Source organism: Candoia aspera, chromosome 3, assembly GCF_035149785.1.
Source record: "Candoia aspera isolate rCanAsp1 chromosome 3, rCanAsp1.hap2, whole genome shotgun sequence".
NCBI classification, from domain to species: Eukaryota; Metazoa; Chordata; class Lepidosauria; order Squamata; family Boidae; genus Candoia; species Candoia aspera.
In genome coordinates this window covers 1,845,477-1,865,754 of record NC_086155.1, presented here as the reverse complement: position 1 = coordinate 1,865,754, position 20,278 = coordinate 1,845,477, and the positions used below count along the sequence as shown (strand labels likewise).

Here is a 20,278-nt window from a genome sequence, read left to right as displayed (position 1 = left end):
GATGGAGGACATTCGAGAGGTGACGGACTCGTCCCTGGGGGAGCTGGGGGCGTTGACGACCGACAGGCAGCTCTGGTGTGGGCTGGTCCATGAAGTCACAAAGAGTCAGAAGCTACTGAACGAATCAACAACAACAACCTTACTTATGCTTATGGTTATGCTTATGGTTACTTATGCTTTGGACCATCTCTTAGAAAGTTATTTGGAAAATAAGGTCCCGGTCTCAAAGAAAAAAATGAGGAGTAACGTCCCAAAGCCAAAAAGTGAAGGGAAGAAGATTCACCTCTGGAATGCTAATTTTGAAGAAGGAAAAGCTTTGGGTGTAAAAGGAATGGAAATGGCTGCATTCTTGGAAAGTCGAGACCAAAGACAAGATTTAAGCCTCAAGGGATGGAAGGTCTTTGAAGATGAGTTGGACTTTACCAGGCAGGTTGAGGATTGCAAGGAGAAAGCCTTGACTGTATATTTTTACTTAAGAATATTGTTTTTATTGTATTATACTCTTTATTTGTTCTAGTTTTTGGTGGCTCCTTGGCCATTTGCCATGCTTATGGGCAATGGTGGACCTACATTTTTGTGGCCCTGAAGCTTGAACTGTTATGGAGGCCCCTTCGCATTCATCAATGAGATCTGGGTAGCCACTGCTATCGTCTTCAGTGGGGTTGTTCTGTGACAAGCCTAAGATAAATCATTTTAACAAAAGTTTAATTTCTGTCATAAATGTTAATAGTGTTTTAAATTATTTTATGTTAAATATATTTAGAATGAAACATCCTTAATTTGAATGTTTTTTCATTTATGGCCAGCCTACATGATACTTCAATAACCTTTTAATTTTTATTTGCTTTGTATTGAATTACACCATATTATTAATATTATTTTTAAAAATACCCTTCTCATACAATAGACCCCAAATTTTTAAGCAACGTGGACTAAAGTCGCTTCTGGGGCCCCTCCGGATGAGGGGCCCTAGTTTCATAGTAGATCTGCTCCTGCTTATGGGCCAGTGCGCCTCCGCCCCCCATTCCCTCAAAAGCTTTTTATGTGTAAGGAAAACAGAAGCCATGCATGTCTGTCTGGACCTCTTTGTGTTTGCCCAGGTCATCTTTGATTGTCCTGAGGAAAGGGATCCTGTGCTTTGACTACTCCCCAGAAATGAATATCCTTGGTATGTTTCCTTGAATCCATAATTTGAAAGGGCTTTGCCCAATCTGATGCCTCCAAATGGGATGCATTTCGGTATTGAGCTGGCTTGGTTGCTGGCTGGGAATTCTGGGAGTGGAGGTCTAGTCCAGATCCATCCTTTGCCATCTCAGTGGTGCAGAGGAGCAGAGGTTTCAAACAATGGTCTTACTGTCCTCTCTTGACAGTGACAGGGGGGTATGAGCCACTGATCCGGATTTGGAATCCGTACGTCACCAACAGTCCCATCACTCAGTTGAAGGGCCATTCCACTGCTGTCACTCACCTCATGATCAATGGGCAGAGGAACACCATTGTCAGCATCTCCAAAGACAAGGTGGGTATTGGTGAGGCAGGGAAGCTCACTGTGTTCCTGACTTGGCTTGGTGCCATCGTGTCCAGAAGGGTAGAAATGCTGGGAATTTCAGCCCTCACCCACCTGGGAGAAGCCAAGTTTGGGAAGGCTGTCCTATGTCCTTCCTTGGATCACTAACCTTCAGGCTTCGGGCCCCATTTCCTGAGTTGCAAAGAGCCTTTAAGGAGAAGTTGTCCAGCCTGGGACCCTACACCCCGTTGGACTGCTGTGGGATTTCACCTGCTCTGCACAACCTGAACGGACAATCAAGGCACAGGGCCTTAGTGTGGAGGCAGCTGGTCCCCTGAGGACCCTGGTTCAGGAGCTGCTGCCTTGCGCTTTTTTGCCTCAAGGAGCTGAGTTCCCATCTGATGCTGGGACTCTGCATTCAGGCTCAGCCCCGTCCTTCTGCACTGGATACCTGGCTGGGACCCCGGGTGAGATTGGCTTGAGCCAGACATGCAGTGGAGCTTCCAGGAAGCAACCCTTTCAGCTTTTGGCTTCTCTTCTTGCCTCTCCAGAATATCCGCGTCTGGGACCTATTGGATCATTTCTGTTTACAGTCAATCCATGGCAGGAATGTTCCGCTGGGCAACTGTCCCATCTCGTCTGTTTACTACCACCGGCCTCACAATATCTTGATCTGCGCCACTTACACGGTGAGGGGGTGCTAAGGGCTAGATCGGGAGAAGGCTTGGGGAGAATCGGTGCTTCTTGGTTGGCCTGTAGCTCGAGACCCCAAGATCTTGTTTGGTCTGGGCAAATGCTCCTGTGCTGCTCTGCCTGCGACAAACTGCACAGAGGCCCACCTAGATGCAAGACCCGCTGTGCAGAGTCAAGCCATGCCAGGAGGTCCAGGTCGGTGTGGACTGTGGAGAGCCCAAGCCAGGCAGAATCTGCTTTCATTCCTGCTGTAGGCAAAGCCGTGTTTCACTCATCGGCCTTTTTGCTTCTGAGCTCCATGTGAGATGCTGCTGTTTACCTGAGAACCATCTTTTCCAACTACAGGCTTTATTAAAAGGCCTCAGTTTTTGTGTAGGCCTTCTAATAAAATTGGTGAGTTGGAAAAAGATGCCACCAGACACCTCCTGAGTTTTGGCTGGATTCACACGGCCCTCCTCCCACAATCATATTTAACCTGGGGCCCCTTAAATTGCTTGAGGTCCAAGTCTTTAACCTGGAGAGACAGATCTCACAAAGCTAGGGCATTATATTCACAATGCCTAGTTCTAAAGCGGACTCCCATATTTCATACTCACCAAATTATTTTTAACAATTTATATGTCCTGGCCAGAGAGTCCTGGGCACTCTAGCTGGGAAGGTCCTACGCGTCCTTGTTCAGATTCCCTCCCCTTGTACCCCATGATTCAACTATAGATTTGAGGTTTATCTTGAAAAAGGGAATGAGTAAGAAGTGGATGTTAGGGCAGGAGGCGCCTTCCTTTGCAAAATGTCCTCCTCCCTCCCAGTCCCACTCTTGGACCATAAAGGTATGTGGGAATGACCTTGGGAGATGGGGGGGATAGGGACAGATGCTGCCTAGGGAATTATCAGATAAGGGGGTGAGGAGCCTGCAGCTGCATAATGGGCAGAGACTCAGAAAGGGACCTCCCTGACCACTCAGGCGATAAACAGGGAGGGCGGGAGATTTGTACTTTCAGACTTGCAAGATTCTGTCAATGTAGCTTTACAATAAAGTAGAATGAGCTCGTCTGACCGTGTTTCCTGTCTGGGCCACCTGGGAGGGCTGACATGGTCCCATTTTGCTGCAGCTTGGTTTATTCTTTGGCACTGCTGAATTCACCGAGGTGGAATTCAAGACGCAGGAGCAGCCGCTGTGTTGTGCCCTCTACAACAAGATCTTTAAACAGGTGATGAATGGCAGGGGAGATGGAAAGCCCGGGGGAGGCTGAGCTGACGGCAACCATGTCAAGGGAGCAGAGGTGTCCTTCTGTGAACCAGAACACTTGTTGCGTGGGCATGTGCGTCCCTCTTGTTCCTCCCAGAGCTTGATTTTGGGCCATGTCGATGACCCTCAGCATCTGTGTTTGCAATTTGAGGGATGGATTATTACATCCAGGCTGCTTTTCTAAGAGAAAAGCAACGGAGAGAGGTTTTTATTTGTGGAATTAAAGATCTTGAAGAGATATGCACTGGTTAACCTTGGCTAATTATGTTCCAGGTAGTCCTCGCTTAAAAACAGTAATTGGGACTGGAATTTCCATTGCTAAGTGATGCGGTTGAAAAGCACAATGTCACGTGACTGTGCTGCTTAGCGACGGCAGTTTTGGCAGCCCTGGTTGCCATTGTTAAGCAAGGACCTCATGTGATTGTGACTTCCAACTTCCTGCCAGCTTCCCCATTGACTTTACTTGTGGGAAGTCAGCTGGGAAGGTCGCAAAGCATGATCACATGACTGCAGGATGCTGCAATGGTCAGACGCCCGGGCTGGTTGCCGAGCACCCGGATCACAATCACTGTGACCATGGGGGAACTGCAATGGTCAGAACTTCAAGGACCAGTCGTAAGTACCACTTATTCCACACCATCGCAAGTTCGAATGGTCACTGAACAAGTGGTTGTTAAATGAGGACCACCTGTACTTTGGTTATATTTGCTGTTCTGTGTCCTACTTTGGATGTTGATTGTATTTTATTTTCTATTCCCTTGTCTGTATGCTTCTACAAATTGTAAGTCACCCATAGTTGCTTTTTATTTATTTATTTAATTTATTTATTATTCAAATTTTGTTACCACCCATCTCCCCCAAAAGAGGGACTTTTTGGCAATTGGGTGGCCATTGACATCTAAGAAATAAATAAAAAAATGGAAATACAGGCCTATATAAGATGGAAATTTGAAATATAAAATAAATAAATAAATATTCTTAAAGCTAAAAGGAAGATACTAGATACACATTTGGAGAGCATCAGGTAGATCTGTGGAGGGCAGAGGAATGGCCTTGCAGGCCAGGAGGAAGGGCTGTTCTCAAGGCAATGGTCGGATAAGAGGGGCCTGAGCCTGGGCCAAGAAAGTAATCTGAGAAAGTGTCTCAGACAAGCCCCACCCATACAACATAATCCACAGCTGAGGTATAAAAAAAAGGTTGTTGTTCAACACAACCACTGTACAGGCTCTACTACACATCTACAAGCCCGGTTGTGTGTACTGAGCCCAGCGGGAGAAGCGAGCCAAACACCTGGTTAAAAAGGGAAGGACATTTTTTAGCTTGGCCATTTGTGCTCTGCTTTTGCTTCATGACAAAAGGGGTTGTGGATGGGATGTGAGACAGGGAGGCAAATTAGACAGAGGAAATCAAAGGTGTAGAATCATCACCATCAGACCCCAGAAAGGGGCAAGAGAAGCCTTCAAGAGACTGGGAAGGAGAAACAGGGACAAAGTCCACAATGTGTTTGGAGCATGTCTGTGTGGATGAAAGAACAATAGTTAAGTTACCTTCAAGCGATGTGTTTGTAGGAAAAAAAAAATCCCCCTTCCATTGTTTGCTAAGGGGGAATTTTGGCCTCACTCGGCCATGGGGCTTTGCTTATGACCCTGGGTCCACTTGGCTCCCAACCCTTTTCCCAGCTGAGTGCCAACTCAAGAGAGGTTTTCCTGGGGCCCTGGGCATCTGCAAGGGTCAGGGTAAGTGACCTCACACGGTCTCAGTTGCGTGATGACGTCATGACACATGCATGACATCATTGTGGCTGGTTTTGGATGCCTTTGCAGGTGAGCCAAGGGGGGGGGTGTTGCTCTGGTGGGGGCTGGTGAGGAAAGAACTTCTCCTAAGAAGACTTTGAAAAGTCCAGTTGGGTTGTTTAAGAGATGAGAAGGGCAGTTGACCCTGAGACAGCGGAAAGATGAAGGGAAAGGAAAGGAAAGGAAAGGAGGTAATCATGATGTTTGAAAAGAAGAAAACGTGCCACAAGTTCCCTTGAGACAAACTCAAAGTCATTCTGTAATTCAGGAGGAGGAAGGACAACTGGGGATGGGCTGCCTTGAAAGAGCTTATCTCTTACCTTATCTGTCCATGCAAGTGGAGAGTTTGCTGCTCATGAACAACAGGTCCTCTGATTAAATGAAGGCAGAACGCGCTCTTTCCCCCCTGCTGTCTAAGAAGCAATAAGGAAAGAATGACCAATTTAAGATCAAACTTCAGCCTAAAAACTTGGTCATTTTCAGGTGGCAGCAGAAAAAAAGTTAAAATATATTTATTCCCAAAACAAATGTGGATGTTCTTTCACCTCACTCACCTGTGTAGTCATTCTTGTTTTTCAACAGCAACATCTGAGAAATCAGGCTTTTTATTGGAAAGAGGCTTGTTCTGTGTTAAACCCGAGGCTTTCACCTTTGTTCCTGAAAGGAGAATAAGGATGCGATGGCAGGTTTTGTAAGGAAATAAAATACGAAGACGCACCCTTAAGGCAGGTCTATGGCTCTGTTTATTTTTTAAATGGCCTTTTCCACCTATTCACCACTTTGCAAGCCACCTCAGACAGCTGAGAGTTGGGATATTTCACTTAAATAGTAAGTGTGTAAATGTGCAGTGGCATCCTGAGAGGGGGTTAAGCCAACTGTCCCTGGCAAATTTCTCCCACAGGCAGTGAGTGGCTATTACAGTGGGATGATCACTGTTTGGGATATCATGACAGGACAGAAGATTATGGAGTTCTCCGCCTCCTCCCCAGAGCAGGCCGTGGAAATCACAGCCATGATCTTTGACCCACCGGAAAGGCGCCTCATCACCGCCCTGAAAAACGGGACGATCAAACTGTGGAACTTCAACAATGGGGCTTGCCTGATGGAGATCTTCCCTGAGGAGAGGACGGAGGTGGGTGGAAGGAACAGGGTAGGGCTGGTCCAGCGTGCCCAGCCCGTCGTGTTTTTGTCCTCTTGCAAAGAGAAGCAGGCATTCTACGGTTCAGCGCCGTTCTCCAACCTGGCGCACTCCAGATACGCTAGGCTACGACTCCCATCCTTCCTACCCAGCACCCCACAGACCATGCTATCTGGGAACTGTTTTCCCCACAAAAACCTGGAGGGCACCAGATTGAGGAAACCATCCGAAATGTCTGCATCCCATGATTGGCTTTGGAACATTGACAAGCCTTCTTAGTTTGGCTTACAGGTAGTCCTCGGGTTACAACAGCAATTGGGACCAGGATTGCCATCACTAAGCAATGCAGTCGTAAAGCGCGACGTCACGTGGCCGCATCACTTGGCAATCCTGGCAGTCCTGGTTGCCGTTGTAACCCCAGGACTGTGCGGGTCATTAAGTGGGGACCTCGCGTGACCATGATGTGGGAAGAGGCGGGAGCCTTGGCAAGCAGGCTGGCAGGCGAGAACCGTTGGCGAGAACCACAGGTGGGTGGGTGGGTGCCATTGGGGGGCACTACATAGCACGGGCAGGTGCTATGGGGCATGAGAGGGCGGGTGCTGCAGGCAGGTGCTGCAGAGAGAGGGTGGGTGAAGAAATGCTGTGAGCGGGAGCAGCGTGTGACCTCCTGCTGGCTTCCCCACTGACTGACCTATTTATTTATCTATCTATCTCCACACCACCCATCTTGCAAGCTTGTGGGAAGCCAGCAGGGAGGGTCGCAAATGGCGATCCTGTGACTGTGGGACGCTGTGACCATTGTAACAGGGAGCTGGTTGCCAAGTGCCTGAAATTGCGGTTACGTGACCATGGGGACGCTGTGATCGCTGCAACTTTGAGGACCAGTCGCAAGTCCCCCTTGTTCAGCGCTGTCATAACTTTGAACTGTCGCTGAATGAGTGGTCGTAACCCGAGGACTACCTGTAGCTGTTAAAGGCACTGGAGTAGGGCTGGGAGACCAAGCTCATCATCTGCGTCTCTAGAAGATCCATTTATTGGTGCAGACCCATCATATTTGCTTTGACATGGACTTTAGCTTTGTGCCATGAGAAAGTTTTATTTTTTGTCACCAAGTTGTCCATGGAAATGGCTTCCTACACTTTTGCTTTTGTATCTTTCCAATAGATCAACTGCATCTTTTACATGAGCCACAAGATTTATGTAACTGATTGGAGCCGGAGAGTGACGTGGTACCGGTAAGTAGAAGCCAGCTTGGGTGAACTCTTCCCTCCGGGGGGGAAGAGAAGGCAAAGGGAGGAGAGGAAAGGTTGGGTTGGGGCCTCTGCTTTCTAGCCAGAGCTCCAGAGGTCAAACGACCCAGTAACAGGGTGGGGAAAAGTCATCCTTCCTTCCTTCCTTCCTTCCTTCCTTCCTTCCTTCCTTCCTTCCTTCCTTCCTTCCTTCCTTCCTTCCTTCCTTCCTTCCTTCCTTCCTTCCTTCCTTCCAGACAGCTGGGACCATCAAAGGATGCAAAGCTTGCTTAAGTGGATTTCAGGCTGCCCGTTAAGAAGGCAACTTTCTATCCCTCTAGGATGGATGCACTCCTAAATGGGTTTTGCCAGCCTGTGGTTAAGCATGTTTGTTTGTTTGTTTATTTATTTTATTTATCCAATTTGTCCCCACCCATCTCCTCCCTTCGGGGGACTCTGGGCAGTTTACAGTAATCAATTAAAACAACAACCATAAAATCCACAATATAAAATTACAATAATAAATAATATAAATAAGAGTAAAAAATAAAAAAAGTCCAAGTGGCATGTGATAGAAATTCATTGTCTCAGCGTATATCCTTATGTAATGCACCTTTTATTTATTTTATTTATTATCCAAATTTTGCCACCGCCCATCTCCCCCAAAAGAGGGACTCTGGACCCTTCCTTTTTAAGGTTCTCATTAGAGAATTGGAGATGTTGCAGCAGCCTGCCCCCCAATGCAAGATTACAAGTCCTCTCTCCGCCCAAATCACAGCCTCCACCTGCCTATCTAGAAGGGGTTGTGGGTCTAGAACAGGGCTTCTCCACCAGGGTTCCGTGGCACCCTCGGGTACTGTGAGAGGCCACTAGGGGTTCCCTGGCAGATCACGATTTATTTAAAAAATTATTTCAGATTCGGGCAACTTCACATGAAAGAGGCAAGTTTCACTCTTTAGTTTAAGAACACTGTTAGTACATCTATACAGGCCTACCCATGAAACGAACAGAATAATTTTGTGACTTCTGGCCTCTATTGGAGCCTGAATGTGCAGGGGCTCCCCCAGGCCCGAAAAATAGTTCAAGGGTTCTCCCCGGGTCAAAAGGTTGAGAAAGACTGACCTGACCTCATCCAGAGTCAGCATGGAATAGTTTCTAGACAAGAGCAACTCCATCTGGCCAGGATTCAACTTTAGTTCGTTTCTTTTTACTCTTTAGTTTACTTTAGTTTGTTTACTCTTTTACTCTGGCAGTCAGCCTCTAGAGCAGTGTTCCTCAACCTTGGCCACTTTAAGATGGGTGGACTTCAACTCCTAGAATTTCCCAGCCAGCCATGGGAAATTGAGGTCCGCACATCTGGGAATTGAAGTCCCCCCATCTTAAAGTGGCCACGGTTGAGGAACGCTGCTCTAGAGAATGAGTCAGGACTTCCGTTGCATCACTAGCCAACCTGGGGGTGGGGATGGGAAGCCAGGGTGATGTATATTTGGTATCTCAGATGTAGAGACCATCTTGCAAGTCAATGTAGCAACTGGGAGGACCCTCCAGTGCACCGACACACACTCAAGGTGGCCAATTGTACTTAACCCTAAAGGCATCTCCCATAGAAATGGATGTTACAGGAGGCCCTTTTCTCACTCTAAGACAAGCCAGTTTGGGATAGTAGCTAAAGGCACTGGACTAGGAGTGGGGAGGCCTGAGTTCTAGGTCTCCCTTAGGCACAGAAGCCAGTTGGGTGACTTTGGGCCAGCCACTCTCTCTCACCCCGAGGAAGCAGGCAATGCCCAACCACTTCTGAAAAGGTTGCCAAGAAAACTGCATGGTCCTGTCTATGAAGTCACTAAGAGCCAAAGCTGACTTGAAGGCACACACTTACACCAAAGACAAGTTACTTATTTATCTTCTCCTTCATTCCCACCTCCTGCAGCTACTTTTAAGTTTTAAAATAGTAACCAACAGATTCATGGGTCTCCTGCCTTCCTCTCGTCCAGTTTGGTCCCGTGGGCCTGGGCTCAGCTTGGCACACTGGTGCTCAGAAGAGAAATTGCATTCTCTAGGCATCTCTTGGATGATCTCTGGTGGGAGCAGGATGGGGGTGGTATGTCCATCCTTGCTCTCCTTGACCTCTTAGTGGTTTTCAATACCTTCAATCATGGTATCCTTCTGGACTGTCTTCAGGGGTGGGTGGTGGGTGGCACTGTGTTGTGCTAGTTCTCGTCCTTCCTTTTCATTCAGTGCTGATATGGGAGGAGAGGTCTAGCCCGCAACCTCTGCTATGTGGGGTGCAGCAGGGCTTGGCGCTTTCTGCTCTCCTGTTAAACATCTGCATGAAGCCAGTGGGTGAGATTACCTGTCAGTTTGGGTTGAGGTGTCATCAATATGCAGATGATACCCATTGATACCTCTGTACCCCAGGCCAGCCGAGGGATGCTGTGGAGGTCCTGTTTCGGTGTCTGGAGGCTGTGGGGGTCTGGATGGGGAACAATAGCCTTTGGCTCAACCTTAGTAAGACCAAGTAGCTTTGGGTTTTAGGACCCCTGGTTCTGGGGACCTTCCATCTCATGTTCTGGACAGAGTTGCAGTACCCCAGACAGATCCCATGCACAATCTGGGGGTTCCCTTGGACTTAATGAGCAGGTGGCAGCCATGGCCATGAGGGCCTTTGCACAGCATTGTGTTGTGTGCCAGCCGCACTTGTTCCTGGACTGGGAGGCCCTGCTCACAGTCACTCACACCGTAGTCACCTCCCACTTGGATTGCTGCAACACACCCTACCTGAGGCTGCCCTTGAAGAACATTCAGAAGCTTCAGCTGGTGCAAAATGCAGCAGTGTGGGCAGTTATGGGTGCCAGTTGCTCAGCATATGTGACACCTCTGCTCCATAAGCTTCACTGGCTGCCAGTATGCTTCTGGCAGCAATTCAAGGTTACCTTTAAAGCCCTTCACGTCTTGGGGCTGGGTTACTTAATGGAACCATCTCTCCCCAGTGGTATCTCCCCATTCTGTTAGATGTGGCAGGAGAGGCATGCTCCAGGTCCGATCCATGAGACTGTTTCACCTGTCGGGACCCAGGAGGGGAGCCTTTTCTGCCATGGCACCCGCCCTCTGGAACATCATCCCCCCAGAAATCAGACTTGCCCCCATCTTGCTGGCCTTTTGTAAGTCATTAAAAACCTGGCTTGGCCTTGTCCGGGGCCCTGATAGTATGGGTGAGTCTGTTTCGTGGTTAGTTTGAGTGTTTATGAGTGTTCTCAGCTGCTATTTTTATGCTATTTCTGTTTTTTAAACTCTGTTTTAACTGTTAGCCACCAAGAGTCATGTATATGAAATGGGTGGCCTATAAATTGAATGAATGAATGAATGAATGAATGAATCAATGAATCAATCAATCAATCAATCAATCAATCAATCCCTCTTGAGATGAACCTTGCGGCCTATAAATTAAATGTCAGTCAGTCAATCCTTCTTGAGAAGAACCTGGCAGCCTATAAATTAAATCAATCAATCAACCAATCAATCCCTTTTGAGAAGAACCCGGCAGCCTATAAATTAAATTAAATCAATCAATCAATCCTTCTTGAGATGAACCTGGCCTCTGCAGGTGACCTTTCCAGAAAATTGTGCTACGTGGACCATTTCACCTGACTTCTGATGATACCACTGCTCCTGAGATATGGAACTTGAGGCCTTCAGAGAAAGAGAGAGATTTTCTCTCTTTCTCTTGGGTGGAGGAGATGGATTGTCCTTCCCCTTTTTTTAGCGCAGCTGTGATGAGATGGCTTCCTCTTTCTTGGCAGAGACTCCAGAGACGAGAACAAAGTGATTGAATGCAAGCACTGGAAGTCATATCACTCGGAGGACATCCTCTGTGTGGATGGTCACGGCAACAAGCTTTTGGCGACAGCATCAAGTAATGGAGACATTGTGCTCTGGAGCATCAATTCTGGGCAAGCCTTCTGCCGGTTCAATGCCTCTGAGAGTCCTCTGGCGCTTGTTCCCAAACGGGTGGGTTCAGAGTCACTCTGTGGCAGTGGCCCTTCCTCCTGTCCCTGGAGCTGGGCTTTCTTTGCTACACCAAGTTACTTGCTCCTCCAGAACTCAGCGGAAGCCTTTTCAGCTGGCCTGGGAAGATGCCTGTGGTAGTGCTTTGCTGCTTAAGAAACGCCCCAAGGGGGTAATTTAACGAGGATGCCCCACAAATAGATATCAACTGTTGCTCAGACAGCAGCATTTCCAGAGAAAGAAATTAGTCCATGGGCTCCCTGCTTTTAAAAATGACCTGGGCATGTCTGTCTCATCCTAAATTGTGTCTTCAGATGGAACAGTACTTTGAGTACATGACTAACATCTGTAGACACATGGGCCGGGCTATTCAAGTAAGCAGTGAATGGTAGCAAACGCCAATTACGTTGATTATATCTCTGACTTCTTGCATCTTTCCACGGTGTGCTAATTGGGCCGCAACAATGTACCTGCGACACCTTTTCTCTCGTTGTTCTACTGCAGATCGTTCTGGTGCTCCAGGAAATAGAGGCAATTGTTCTTGTCACCGAGCACTCATCTGCCTCTTTCCTCCTTCCGATGCAGTTTTCAGCCCTGTGCTGTCTTTCCTTCTGGACCTGCCTAAGCCCTGTCCTTTGGCCCCTTCCGCGGCCTGGCATTCTCCTATTTTTCCATGCTAGTGCTCCACGGATGGGCAATCGCCATATTTCAAATTTCTTGGCGGTTGTGATGGCAGCTGATGCTATCTTGCCATGCAAAGTGGATGGTTCCATAATCTGTGAGGGCAAGATTGTGGGTTGGGGTAGAACTGGGAGTTTGTCTTTCTTGTCTGTGGGATGATATACCTATTTGGGATGCAGCACTAGATTAAAATGGCAGGAAACTGGCTTCCGATTTCCCCTGGCTGTGAAGTAAGAGGAGGCTCCTGCCCAGGGTCTCTGCTCCTCCAGCACTTCCACTTTTTGGAAGTCTCACCATTGGGGTTTTGGAAATGCTTTGGAAAAGATGCTTTGGAAAGTGCAACTGGGCCTGCTTTCTTTGAGTCCTGCATGAACCAGAGAACTCCTCAAAGCAGCCGCATCTTTCTTGATGCTCACTTGGAAGCCTTGTAAGGACTGCTGTGTTTGCAGCCCGGTGAGTTTATCTTTTGACTTCCTGGGTGCCTGGAACGGCCACCCAAATGCACTCCCCCAGGCTCCTCCAGACTTTGTCACAGTCCCTTATTTATTTTCCCACTCAAGTCCCTCCTGGGGGCGAGTGGAGAGTCAAGGAAGTGAAGATGGCAGCTTCAATCATGCAGTTGTGGCTTCCATCTTGACTTTTTGCACCCCCTGCAGATTCCCCAGCTTCTTTCTGCGAGCCCTCATTCTAAGAAGCTGAAATAAAACACGTTCCCTCCATCTTTTCCTGTCCTCCCCATCCTTGGCTGACTCTCCTTCCTTGGGAGTAGGGCAGCATATATACATTTAATAAATTATCACTATTGGTAGTAGCAGATTACTCTATATTAGTGTTTTTCCAAGTTGGTGACTTTAAGATGTGTCCCAGGATTTCCCAGCCAACATTGGTTTACACTAAGTACCGGCTGATGCTTCAGTCTCAGGGGTGTCTTGACTCAGTGGTAGAGGTAAAAATGATCAGAGTCCCAAAACTGCCTTCATTTGCAAGCAGGAAGAAACCAGCTCACTGGCTGGGGAATTCTGGGAGTTGAAGTCCACACGTCTTAAAGTCGACAAGGTTGAAAAACACTGCTCTATTAGCTATCTCCATCTCCCTCTAGATTCTAAGGAAGCTATTCAAGCTTTTTCAGGCCATGGAACTGCAATCTACAAAATGGTGGCCATGGCATTTTTTTCACGGGGGAACAGGCCCTGCCTTTTCTACCTGAATTAACTTGTTTATGCCCTCAGTTTCTTGCAGAACCCCGTCAAGTTCTCATGGGGTTCTGCAGAACACCATTTGAAAAACCCTGATCCAGCACAACAATTATTCAGGATAGTTGGTAATCAGGTACAGGTAGTCCTCGCTGAACAACCATTTGTTTAGTGATGGTTCGGATTTATGACAGTGCTGAAAAAAATGACTGACAACTGGTCCTCACACTTACGACCATCACAGCATCCCCGCAGTCACATGATCACGATTTGGGCCCTTGGCAACCTGTTCACATTTATGACCATTGCAGCATCCTGTGGTCACATGATCACCACTTCTGACTTTCCCGGTGGCTTCTGGCAAGATAAATAAATGGGAAACCACGCGATTCACTTAATGACTGTGTGGCTTGCTTAATGCCTGTGATGATTCGCTTAAAAACTGCTGCAAAAAATGTCATAAAATAGGTTGGATTCACTTAATGACCACTTTGCTTAGGAACAGAAATTCTGGCCTCAATTGTAGTTGTTAAGTGAGGACTACCTGGATACCAGGATAATGTGAAAGCAAACAGGGAAGGAGCTTAATTGTTGGCAAAAGCATTCCATATTGGGTTGTGGGGAGGCTGCCTGTTTAATCTTTCTGGGAAGGTCTTCCACACTGTGGGTGGCATGATACCACCTGCAGGCTGGTGGCATCCAGTGCAGACTTGGCAATTGAGTGCCCGGTATGGAGAAAGGCCATTTTTCTCCAAATATCTTTTCTGGGGCATGTAGGTCTTGTGAATCAAGAACAGTGTCATCGATCAGTATCAGCCTTTCCCAACATGGCACTTCCCACTTGTGTGGACAGTCCTCAGCCCAACTGGATGAAGATAAAGGGGCTTGCAGACCAACTTGTTTGCAGTCCTCCCATGTAAGGGGGACTCTAACAAACTGATTCTGTGGAACGGGCCCTGCCCTGGCTTGAAAACTGAATGATACAATTTCTCAACCAGGAGTTCTTCGTGAAGGCAGAGTCTCCTATCCAGAGCGGTGATGCCAGCCAGGCGGGGGGCGCCCAGGGTGAGAGTGAGAAGAAGTACTGGGCCTACCCAAGGACAGAACTTCTCTCAAAATCCACCATCCCTTTGCGGCCCAGCAGCGCAAAGCATATTCTCGTATCTCCAAGTCCCAGCAAGCGTCCATCTTCAGCTGTATCCGGAAGCCTGAACACAAAGCCCCAGGTACTGGTCCTCCTGGAAGACCTGTGGTACCAGAGACAGAAGGGCGCTGGCCTTTGCCCTTCCTGTGCTGCTGGCTGACGCTGAAACCAGGCGGTCCATTGAGACCTCCGGCAGGGTCTGCTGAGATTGCGATCAGCTTCGCCTTTCACATTGGCCCACTGTGGGTGGGACTATGGTCTGTCCTGCCTGGAACCTGGGGACTGGATTTTCTCCCACATTCTGGGTTTGTGTAATATATCGAATGATGAATTAACCAAACAGACCGAGTCTGCACAGCACAGCACACACAGAGAAAGGGTCACATACTCCTGGCCCCTGCCCAGAACAGGCAGGGATTCTTTTTCCAAATGCCATTCTTACAGAGCCTCCTTAGCAAGATTGATTCAGGAGAAAGGGGTGGATTCCCAGCCCCTGAATTCCTTCCCCTCTACAACCCATGAATCCCGAAGCCCATCAGGGCCCTTGTTTTCTTTTTTATTGCTTTTTTCTGCATCCATGAACTGGAGGGTCTCCTTATTGCTTACCAAGGAGCTTGCATAGAACTGGACCCACAGCCGAGATTGGGAGGCAGAGAAAGCCAGTGGAGGGTCTTTGGGGAAGGGGAGGCAGGTGGTCTGATGCTGGCATGACCCTGTGTCCTGTGCCTTGGCAGGCGGCTTGGAGCTCCACAGCAAGCAAGGGGAGTAGCAACCTACTCGGCCCTTCCGTCACTAAGGAGAGCGTCATGCTGAGAAAGCAGAACCTGTCCTGGCAAGAAGAGGTCAAAGCTTCCCAGCGAGCTGTGCAGAAGGTCAGTCTGGTTTCAGCCAAGCGTTTGGGAGCGTACGGATGGACTTTCGCAGCTCAGTCCCCTGCTCCTTGGAGAGCAGGTGGCCCGTTGTGTATGTCTGTGGTGGTGACGGCAGCGTCAGTCGCACACAGAATGCTTGCTGTGGGATAGAAGTATGTCACCTGTTGTGAAGTTTGTGTGAGTGTCTAGACCAGTGTTTTTCAAACTTGGCCACTTTAAGAGGTGTGGACCTCAACTCCCAGAATTCCCCAGCCAGCACTGGTTTACACTAAGTACTGGCTGATGTTTCAGCCTCAGAGGGGTGTCTTGACTCAGCGCTAGAGCTAAAAATGATCAGAGTCCCCAGACATCCTTCACTGGCAAGCAGGAAGAAACCAGCATCTCCCAGGTTTCCCAGAGAAGTCTCTGGTTTTGTGGCTGAACATCCAAGAGAAGCAAAATTGTTCTAATCTGGAATCTTCAACGGAAACAGACAGTCCTTATCGGCTTTTGGCAGGCGTGGGCTGGTCCGTGAAGTCACGAAGAGTCGGAAGCGACTGAAGGAATAAACAGCAACAAAACTGAAAGTTGATCCCCTGTCTGCGTTTCTCAGGGAACATAGCAGCCTACCAAGGCGGCTGTATGTGCTGAGGAACAGCTACCACAGCAGGTTTCCCCTGCAGCACGACACAACTTTCCTTTCATTCTCTTGCACGCTCTCCTGACAAGGAGATTAGTAGAGTAACCCCTTCCACTTCGCTGCCGAAACGCCAGTGATGATCCATCATTCTCAACTGCGACGTTGCCAACACCCTGAGTCCTTCTGCACATTCCTCATGCAGCTGGCCTGATCCCCGAATGGTCCTCTAATGGTACTGCTCCTGGGCTAGCATCCATTTCTGCGGAAACATTTTGTCAAAGAAATCTCTGCTCCTATCTGTATGGCAAATGCCACCTAGCGTTGCTTTTACAGAAGACTGACTTGTCTCCTAGAATTTCATCGTGCCCATTTATCCATCAAACGGTTCATTTAAGCCCCAATGAAGAATCTGTAACTGAAGGTTTTGCTAGAAGCTGACTTCACTGCAAACCTGGGAAGCACAGGTAAAAGAAGGAAAAAAGCAGATGGAAAAATGAGGTGAGATAAATGGAACTGCAGGACGGTTTGATTGGTGATTCCTGATGTAGGCTCCTTACGTGATCAGAAAATCCCATGTTAATTGCTTAAAGCCGTTCATTTTGATTGGTTCGTTTAGCAAATGTATATGGCTTCCCAGCTTAAGCAACTAACTCTGGGCCACAAACGAACGAACAAACAAGACCATTGTAAAAACAGTTGAGTATATTCAAGACACCCTTAACAATTTTACTAAAATAAATATGAAACACATATTGTTGGTATTATTTGTTTCTGCTTGGACTAAGCTGCCGAGAAGGTGTCCGTGGTAACAAATCATTTTCTTAAGTCTTTGGCAGAGTCAAAAGGTCAGTCCTTATTTGGTTAGCACGGTTTAAGTGTCCAATGACCTTATATGGGAAACTGAAACTATCCTCTGCTTCCTTGCTTGATTTGCATTTAAACAAGCCAGCTCTGCCGGAGCCTGCTCCCTTGCCTTTGCTTGCTTCTCCTGTGTTTGCAGCCTCTCCGTCTGCTCAGCACCCTTGGGTGTGTGCGTGCATTTGTAAATATGCTCCTTTGTATTTAAGGACTTTTGCCCATCCAGGGCTCTGGACGAGGAAACTGTTTATGTTCTATGCTTTGTTTGAATACAGTTATTTTTGTTGAAACGTTGGGTGTCTTCTTTCTGATCTCTCGGGCCAAATGCTTTTCAGCACTCTGCACAAACTCCAACACATATAACCACTCTGCTAACATCCTGGCCCCGTCTTGGAGAAGAGCCAAGTCTTCCGGGCCTTTTGAAAGGTCAGTAGGACCGGGGCCATCCAAATCTCAGGGGGTGGCTGTTCTGTAGAGCAAATGCCATGACAAGGAAGGCATGCTTCCTAGAACCAACTGGGTGACACTGCTTTACCAAGGGGACCCAGAGCATGCCCCCTTCCTGAATCTGGTAGGTCGGAACAAAACCCCTGGGGACAGGCAGTCCCACAATTAACCTGGCCTCATGCCTTGCAGGGCTTTGAGGGTGACAACCATCATCTTGAACTGTACCTGGAAGCCGGTGCAGCTCTCAGAGCTGTAGTGTTGCACGGGTATTCTGTGGTGCGCCCAGAACTGCACATGCCACCACATTTGGGACAGCTGAAGCTTCTGTATGCTTTTCAAGGGAAGCCCCATGTGGGGGGTGTTGCGACCGTCCAACTGGGAAATGACCAAGTCATGAGTGACCTTGAGCAATGTCTCCCAAGCAAAGAATGGTGCACAAGATGGATTTGTGCAAAGACCTTTCTGGCCATGACTGCGCCACCTGCTCCTTAAATAGGAATTGTGAGTCCAGGAGGACTCCCAGCAGGGCCACAACTAGGAGGGGCAATGGGGGCATGTGCTCTGGGCACCGCGCTGGGGTGGCACCAAAATGAGCGCTGGGGGGTGACAAAATGAGTGTGGAAGCCATGTTTGCCTCGGGTGACACAGACCCTAGTTGTGGGCCTGACTCCCAGAGTGTGTACCAACTCTGTCTGGGGGAGAGTTACCCCAGCCAGGGAACATGGAAGATCTCCAGATTGAGGGGAGGGTGCTAAAACCCGTAGCCACTCAGTCTTGCTCGAGTTGAGCTGAAGCCTGTTCTTCTTCAACCAGACATGTACAGCCTCCAGAATCTCAATGGCACGACTTGGACAACCTGGGACTGAGAGGTAGAACTGAGTATCATTTGATAATACTTCACCCTGTGCTGAAGGACGACCTCTCCCAGCCACTTTTTGTAAAGGTTAAATAGGAGTGAGGAGAGAGTTGAGCCCTGCAGAGGCCATGGGGTAGATCTCTTCCCCTCTGCCACCACGAACTAGGAGAACTACTGAAGACTAGGATTGCCTCCCAGTCCCAACCAGTCCAGAAGGATATGATGACTGATGGCATTGAAGGCTGCCAAAATATCAAAGAGAGCTAGGATGAATCTAGCACCACTGTCCCAAGCCTGCCAAAAGCCATCTACATATGGGATCAGTGTTGCCTCACTGCTCTAACTTGGCCTGAAGCCTGACTGAAACAGGCCTGGATAATCCATTTCCTCCAGAGTCTTTTGGAGCTGAAAGCCTACCAGAAAGGAAAGATTGGAGACCAGACGTCCATATTGGATCCAGGGTTGGCTTCTTGAGGAAGGGATGGACTACAGCCTCTTTTGAGGCAGGCAGGACCATCCACTACCTCAAAGAAGCATTCATCACCACTTGGATCCAAGTGACTTGCAGGAGGCCTTCACCAACCAGGGGGGACATGGATCGAAAACACAGGTGGCAGGACACAACGTCCCAACAACCCTGTCCACCTCCTCAGAACCAACAAGTTCAAACTCTTCTCTGGAAACCAAGCAAGACTGAGCCTCAGTCAATTCCTTAGGACTTGCATAGCCAGAATCCACCTCCAAACAAATCTTAGTACTTATCTGACAGATGCCCAGAACAATCCTGACTGTCAGGTCTAGCCCAAGAATGACGTGGAAGCAAGTCAGCTAACTTTCAGCTCTTTATTTGCTAACATCGTAGAGACAGAATCTTGCCAGACTAAACCTGTACTACTTTAACCTAGAGGATATACCCTGGGAGGCTCTAGGGTGTGGTTAATCTGAATCTCTTCCTCTTCCCATGGTCCAACTCTGGGCTATGCTGTCTCTTGTCTTGCCCCCCTCCTTGGAATGTGCTCCTTCCTGTAATGGTTGCCTATTCTAAAGTATTCTCAGACTCACAAGCCAGAGCTTGAATAAAATCTGGTTTATTTAAGAATAGTATGCAAGTACAAAGAAAGCTGAGAATGAGCAAAAGCGCGCCAAATACAAACTAAAAACCCTCGGTGCGAATGTAATCCCTCCCTCCTCATACAACTGTTTCAAATTCCCCATCCCAGGTGCTCCTAATGAGTTCTGCTAATCAATGGGTAAAAAGGACCTTGAACACAAATGATAACCCAAACACATTCCATCCCAATGAAGAGAGATAGAAAGCCTGGTACAAGGTCTCCCAGTAGCTCCTTCCCAACCGGAATGTGCGTCAGCACCATGGCATGCAAAATGTTATGATGTACATTGAACATTGCAACGACGAACATGACATACCGCCCCCCCCGAAAAAATTACACAGCAAAATCCAGTAAACCTTTACAGAAAAAGGAACAGTTAAGCAGCAGGCTTCAAAGGGTATGCTAAGTGGATGCGCCGGACTAAATCAGGAGCATTGATGTGGCGAGCAGGTACCCACTCAGGGTGGGGGAAGTGCTTCCAACAAATTAGGTATTGGAGGGAGTTGTGAAGTTTGCGGGAGTCGACAACTTTTTTGACTTCAAAGTGTTGCTGGCCATCAATCATGATCGGAGCAGGTGGAGGAGGTTGTGGGTGCCAGTGGGCGGAGTGGTGGACCGGCTTGAGTAAGCTGCAATGGAAAACAGGGTGTAAGCATTTCAAATTGTGGGGCAAGTCTAGCTCAACAGTAACAGGATTGATAAGAGCAACAATGGGGAATGGGCCGATGAATTTAGGGGCAAGCTTCTTTGAAGGTTGAGGGGATTTTATGAACTTAGTAGAAAGATAAACCTGGTCCCCTATTTTGAAGGTGTGCTGCAGAGAACGGTGTTTGTCGGCGTGGAGTTTGTAGGCAGCTTGAGCATCACCCAGAGCCTGCTTAATCACTG

At 48.1% G+C, this 20,278-nt stretch overlaps 1 protein-coding gene across 1 annotated transcript in view; it reads left to right on the top strand.

Moving 5' to 3' along the window:
* EFCAB8 (EF-hand calcium binding domain 8) overlaps positions 1 to 20,278 on the top strand; it is a 62,515-nt gene that overhangs the window by 28,573 nt on the left and 13,664 nt on the right. Inside the window, exons 12-22 of the mRNA XM_063298376.1 lie at positions 1,101 to 1,168; positions 1,371 to 1,519; positions 2,059 to 2,196; positions 3,310 to 3,408; positions 6,141 to 6,371; positions 7,542 to 7,612; positions 11,404 to 11,611; positions 11,923 to 11,982; positions 14,481 to 14,708; positions 15,361 to 15,498; positions 17,612 to 17,773. Of these exons, the coding sequence (XP_063154446.1) occupies positions 1,101 to 1,168; positions 1,371 to 1,519; positions 2,059 to 2,196; positions 3,310 to 3,408; positions 6,141 to 6,371; positions 7,542 to 7,612; positions 11,404 to 11,611; positions 11,923 to 11,982; positions 14,481 to 14,708; positions 15,361 to 15,498; positions 17,612 to 17,773 (1,552 nt within the window). The remainder of the gene's footprint in view (positions 1 to 1,100; positions 1,169 to 1,370; positions 1,520 to 2,058; positions 2,197 to 3,309; positions 3,409 to 6,140; positions 6,372 to 7,541; positions 7,613 to 11,403; positions 11,612 to 11,922; positions 11,983 to 14,480; positions 14,709 to 15,360; positions 15,499 to 17,611; positions 17,774 to 20,278) is intronic.